The sequence below is a fragment of the Rhinopithecus bieti genome, unplaced genomic scaffold, assembly GCF_001698545.2.
Source record: "Rhinopithecus bieti isolate Rb0 unplaced genomic scaffold, ASM169854v2 scaffold_15769, whole genome shotgun sequence".
Lineage (NCBI taxonomy): Eukaryota > Metazoa > Chordata > Mammalia > Primates > Cercopithecidae > Rhinopithecus > Rhinopithecus bieti.
Window position 1 is genome coordinate 2,586,016 of NW_016809129.1, and position 6,821 is coordinate 2,592,836.

Sequence of the window (6,821 nt, forward strand, 5' to 3'; positions counted from 1 at the left end):
TTCACCGTGTTAGCCAGGATGGTCTCGATCTCCTGACCTCGTGATCCGCCCGCCTCGGCCTCCCAAAGTGCTGGGATTACAGGCTTGAGCCACCGCGCCCGACCAATTCAATACATTTTCATTCACAAGGTGGTATAAGTGAGGCTCATCCCAGCACTAAAATTCCTGTCATAGACATTTTGTTGTTCTCAAATTAGCTCAATTCTTATTTCCTTATTCTCTTTGCTTATTATATCCTACATTATTTGCTTAACCCTAAACGTATTTCCCATTTTTAGGGGTGACTTCTCTCCTTGGCAACATCTACATCTTTGAGTAGTTTTTCTAGACCAAAATGCCCACATCCCAGCCCCTTTACCATTCCTAGTAACGGTCTTTTCCTTATCCCTTCTTTCTGATCTGAAGGTATAATTTTGCCTCCAATATCCTGAAATGGTATATCTAAAATATGGCTGCTTCATCATGGCCAAAGATACCACTTTATGAAAATATGAAAATGCTATGAAATTATAAAATATTAAAATTATAAAATATTAAAATGAGAATAGCAAAACCAAAACAGGAAAGACACAAATGATGAAGTTACATATAAATCAAAACTGCTGGCTAAAATGAGGTTATAAAGGTTATAATAAAAAAAGTTTGAATGGAAAATAAATTAATTTTCAAAAATGAGAGGACAGGTATGATTGATTATTCTGTGGCTATTTCAGCCACTTACACAGTGAGATCCATTTCTTGGATATCCTTGAACTTGATACATCTTCTTTTCTTCAGGCAGATGAACTGGGCCCCTGCTATAACAGAGCAAGGAGCTGCTATCACTGGGCAGAGGGGGGATTATGGGAGGCTGCTCTGTAAAGTCATAGGACCGAGGAAGTGGAGGACGAGGTGGGACTACTTCCTCTTCCTAAAGATTGTAGAACAGTCACCTTATTTAGATAAGCAGATTGAATTAAGCATATCTAAATTCTTTGCAATGGTATATTAACTTAAATTTACTTTAAGATACTAAAAGGGACACTGCCAAGCCAAAAGTCTAATAATGAAAAGTAAAATCAAAAATTTTTATCATAGCCAATAATTGGAATTTAACATGTAATTACATCTGATTCTTTCCTGTAACATATAGGTTAGCTTCACACTGAAGCTCAACATTGAAAGAGATTACTATTTAAAACTACTGGGTTTCATTTTAAAACTAGAAGGAAAGAACTGATTTTAAAATCCTATTCCTATATATTCACCATTTATCTATTTATTTATTTGGTAGAGATGGGGTCTCGCTATATTGCAGTGATTTGATCATATATAGCTCATTGCACCCTTGAACTCCTGGGCTCAAGGGACCCTCCTAGCTCAGCTTCCCAAGTAGCTGGGACCAACAGGCACACCATGTCTGGCTAATTTTTTAATGTTTTATAGAGACGGGGGTCTTGCTATGTTTACCAGGCTGGTCTCAAACTCCTGGACTCAAGACATCCTCCTGCCTTGGCCTCCTAAGGTGCTGGGATTACAGGCATGAACCACTGTATCTGGCCCCCCAGTTTTTAAGAGAGGAAAAAAAAAGTTATCTCTTTGACTGGCTTTTATACAAAATTCAAAATAATAGACTCTTTTGGTTAGGTTGACAGTATCTCTTTGTAGTTATAATTTCTTTATGCTATGCATGACACACAGCCAACTTATCTATCAATCATCCTATAAATTTTACATAGTATAAGAAACAATGTTAAGTATTCAAACATTACTTAGATTAGAAAAAGTATGACAATGTTAAAATTCTAACATAGATAAAAGCAGAGATTCCATTTTTTTGCATTAAAAGGGAAGAAAATTATGTATTAGAAGCACCAAATTACTGATTCAATAAAATTTCAAGATTAAAACAATATCTGTTCAATATATTTAAAAAATATTTTTGTTATTAAGATTAGACAATTACTTCTAGTTCATGTCTTAAGCATTAAAAGTAATTTATAATTAGAAAAACAATCCAAACTTACCTCACTTTTGTACTTAACTGTTGAGAAAGGCTTTGATCCTACCATACCTAGAAATATTAGAAAACGTAACTATATTAAACATATCTTTCTAATACTATAGAAGAAAGAACAATTTCTTTTGCTGTTTTGAAATGAAGTCTTGTCCTGTTGCCCAAGTTAGAGCGTAGTGGCGTGATCTTGGCTCACTGCAACCTCCGCCTCCTAGGTTCAAGCAATTCTTGTGCCTCAGCCTCTTGTAGCTGGGACTACAGGTGTGCACCACCACGCCCAACTAATTTTTTTATTTTTAGTAGAGATGGGGTTTCACCATGTTGGTCAGGCTGGTCTTGAACTCCTGACCTTAAGTGATTCACCTGCCTCGGCCTCTGAAAGTGCTGGGATTACAGGCATGAGCCACCACGCCCAGCCAAAAAAAGAACAACTTCATTTCATGTATTTTATTTTTTTAAATTTATTTTTATTCTTATTTATTTATTTATTTATTTATTTGAGACAGAGTCTTGTTCTGTCGCCCAGGCTAGAGTGCAGTGGCAAGATCTCGGCTCACTGCAACCTCTGCCTGACAGGTTCAAGTGGTTCTTGTGTCTCAGCCTCCCGAGTAGCTGGGACTATAGGTGCACGCCACCATGCCTGGCTAATTTTTGTATTTTTAGTAGAGATGGGGTTTCACCACATTGACCAGGCTGGTCTTGAACTCTTGACCTCATGATCCACCTGTCTCTGCCTCCCAAAGTACTGGGATTAGAGGCGTGAGCCACCACACCAGGCCTTTTTTTTTAAAATTGTTTTTCACTCTGTTGCCCAGGTTGGAGTGCAGTGGCATGACCTCAGCTTACTGCAACCTCCACTTCCCAGGTTCAAGTGATTCTCCTGTCTCAGCCTTCCAAGTAGCTGGGGCAACAGGTGTGTACCACCACATCTGGCCAATTTTTTTTTTTTTTTTTAGTAGAGTCAGGGTTTTGTCATGTTGGCCAGGCTGGTCTTGAACTCCTGACCTCAAGTGATCCACCTGCCTCGGCCTCCCAAAGTGCTGGGATTACAGGCATGAGCCATTGCGCCTGGCCCATTTCACATATTTTAAATGAAGTCTTCAGTTTCTAATCATTCACTTATTGTTTTCAGAATTGGAAACCAATTACATTAAGAAAGCAACAAATATTTAAACAAAAGTATGGGCAAGTGGGTTTTCTCAGACATTACTGGTATTAACATAATTTAATCCTTCAGGAGGGCAATTTGGCTGCAGCTATCAAAATGGAAAATGTGCGCTTATTTCTCACCTTTTGAAATCTATTAAGCACTAACATAGGTGTTTAGTTGTATATATTAATAATGTTCATTACGGCATGGCTTATGACAGCAAAAATAAAAAACTCTGAAAACAACATACATTATCCATCAATATGGAAATGGATAAATAAATTACAGTTCCCTTATACAATGGATTCTTATATTATACTGTATCGTTATGGAGAAAAAAGCAAATTATTGAAAAACGGATATAGGAAGATCCCAGTTCTTGTGGGGATAAAACTTCTAAAGTGTAAACATTGTGGGTATTAATAATTATACACACAAGACAGTAATTAGTTTTGTTTAGGTGTGGTTGATAGAGCTTTCGCTTTTTACTTTATAAATCTGTGCTCTGATAAGAGTGCCTGTTCAGAAAAATGCATTAAAATAACAAAAGAAACTGAATTATATGTATCATTCCATTTAGACATTCAGTCATGTGCCACATACCAATGTTTTGGTCAGCAACAGACTACATATACGACAGTGGTCCCATATGATTATAATGCAACTGAGAAATATCTCTTTTTTTTTTTTTTTGAGACAGTCTCCCTCTGTTGCCCATGCTGGAATAAAGTGGCATGATCTTGGCTCACTGCAACCTCCACCTCCCGGGTTCAAGTGATTCTCCTATCTAAGCTTTCTGAGTATTTGGGACTATAGACATGCGCCACCATGCCTGGCTAATTTTTTTTGTATTTTTAGTAGAGACAGGGTCTCACCATGTTGGCCAAGCTGGTCTTGAACTCCTGACCTCAGGTGATCTGCCCACCTCAGCCTCCCAAAATGATGGCATTACAGGCATGAGCCACTGCACCCAGTCAGAGGTGAGAAATATCTATTGCCTAGTTGTTGCCCTCATGTCATAGTATAACACATTACCTTTCCTGTTTGGATATACAAATAACATTGTGTTACAACTGTCTACAGTATTCAGCACAGTCACATGCTGTGCAGGTTTGCAACCTGGGAGCAATAAGCTATATCACATAGCCTAGGTGCATAGTAGGCCATACAACTAGGTTTGTTTCAGTACACTCTGATTGCACAACACAATCACTTAATAATGCATTTCTCAGAACCTAATCTGTCACCAACTGACGCATGACTGTAACACTGTGGTCAGTCACAAAATAAAATGCAAAGCTAATTTACCTATTTCTGTAGTACCTCTTTGCTGCTTGTGTTTACTCAGCCCTTCCATGACATCTTGAATTCGCCAAAGTTCTTTCTGAATCTGTGCACGCTGAATTCCTGCTGATTCCGTCTATCAGTAAAAATGGATAGACCATATATAAGAAAAAAAATCATTTACTGAAGTTAAATGATTATATATTAATTATATAAATTCTATTTTAAAAATGCAAATTGCAGTGAATTAAGTGTTATGAATATTTAATATGATTGATGTGACTCTCCCAATTTTGCAATTCCAGTGGCAAATATAAAAGACTGAGCAGAGAAAGAAAAATATTTAATTTTCATACTTAAATACACTATTTTAAATCTTTCCAATAAGCTTTGTCTTGCATTATTTACGATCCCAGGAAGGCATCTTGATTAAAAGGGACCAAAATGGAAAATAAAACAGAGAGAATGGAAACAGAGCAGAAACAAACCCCAAAAGAAAAAATAATTTCTGGGAGGGGGAGACATGGCGGGGCATTGGGGAACGGGTGAGAAATGGAAGGTATACTAACTTCCTAGGTTCTAGAACATAAAAACAACAACAAAGGGACAACTAACAAAACATATCAAGATGAGTTTTGACTGACAGAGTTTAAATGTATTTGTTTTTTTTTGAGACGGAGTCTTGCTCTGTCGCCCAGGCTGGAGTGCAGTGGCAAGCTCTCAGTTCACTGCAGCCTCTGCCTCCTGGGCGCAAGTGATTCTGCTGCCTCAGCCTCCTGAGTAGCTGCGATTAGAGGCGAATGCCATAATTTTTGTATTTTTGTGCAATGGCACAATCTCAGTTCACTGCAACCTCCACCTCCCGGGCTCAAGTGATTGCCCCACCTCAGTCTCCTGAGTAGCTGGGATTACAGACATGCGCCACCACACCCGGCTAATTTTGTATTTTTAGTAGAGACGGGGTTTCACCATGTTGGCCAGGCTGGTCTCGAACTCCTGACCTCAGGTGATCTGCTCACCTCGGCCTCCCAAAGTGCTGGGATTACAGGCATGAACTACCACACCCGGCCAATTTTCTTTCAATATTCCATATCATGCCCTCAGGTTAAATACAGTAACTAACTGAAAACAAAATAAGATTACATTGGTTTTCTCTGAGATTCTGTTAGAATTCTATGACTCTTATTCATAAATTGGGTAATAATAACACCATTCTGGATAATAATAAACACTATTCTAGGAATTTAACTTTATTTTTAAAAATAGGCAATGACATACAAAAACTGTCACATTGCCTAGAACAGTATTTTTTCACTGAGTATCAGTTATTAATGAGTATAGATACTAGGATATAATCAGTATTGCATCAATATGCTATAAAAGTCCTCTAAGGGGTAGAAATATGTTTTCAGCCAGGCACAGTGGCTCACATCTATAATCCCAGCACTTTGGGAGGTTGAGGTGGGCGGATTGCTTGAGCTCGGGAGTCCAAGACCTCCCTGGGCAACACAGAAAACCCCATCTCTACCAAAAATACAAAAATTTAGCTGGGCGGGGTGGTGTACGTCTGTCGTCCCAGCTACTTGGGAGGCTGAGGTGAGAGAATCACTTGAGCCTGGGGGAAGAGGTTGCAATGAGCTAAGATTGTGCCGCTGTCCTCCAGCCTAGGTGACAGAGCGAGACTCTGTCACAGGGGGGAAAAAAAGAAATATGTTTTCAAAGTCTTCCAAGCACTTGGGAGTTGATCAAAAGATTAAAAAAATTAAAAGAAAATGAAAAAGAAAAAACTCAAGCAAAAAATTCTATAAGCCTAAAGACTATGGACTAATGCTGCTTCAAAAAGGCACTACATAACCTAAGTTACCTAGTTTTCCAAGCTACAGCCTGGAAGCATCAAAAAGCAAAAAAAAAGAAAGTACCCACATAAGAGCCAAACACAACGACAGCCCAGAGATGTCAATACTGACACAGAGGATGGGAAGATCACTATAAATAACAAATCCTTGCACATCTATATACAACATGTATTACTTTTATAAAATTTAAAAGATATATGATCATTGCAACCTCTGCCTCCCGGGTTCAAGTAATCCTGCCTCAGCCTCCCAAGTAGCTAGAATTACAGGTGTGTGACACCATGCCCAGCTATTTTTTTTTGTATTTTAGTAGAGATGAGGTTTCGTCATGTTGGCCAGGCTGGTCTCGAACTCCTGACCTCAAGTGATCTGTCTGACTTGGACTCCCAAAGTGCTGGGATTTCAGGCATACACCACTGTGCCTGGCCAACTTTGAACTATTTTTCAAACACTTGTTAGTAATTTGAGTTTTCGTATGATTAGTTACTCATGTTCTTTGTATCTTTTTCTAATGGACTATTTCTCCAAATCAAAA

The 6,821-nt window shown here is 38.5% G+C and overlaps 1 protein-coding gene across 1 annotated transcript in view; it reads right to left on the reverse strand.

The window, feature by feature from the left end:
* The window catches only part of PLEKHA5 (pleckstrin homology domain containing A5), a 230,555-nt gene that overhangs the window by 840 nt on the left and 222,894 nt on the right, over positions 1-6,821 (reverse strand). Inside the window, exons 21-23 of the mRNA XM_017888617.1 lie at positions 4,455-4,566; positions 2,007-2,053; positions 722-797 (exon numbers count right to left, since the gene is read on the reverse strand). Of these exons, the coding sequence (XP_017744106.1) occupies positions 774-797; positions 2,007-2,053; positions 4,455-4,566 (183 nt within the window). The 3' untranslated portion in view covers positions 722-773. The remainder of the gene's footprint in view (positions 1-721; positions 798-2,006; positions 2,054-4,454; positions 4,567-6,821) is intronic.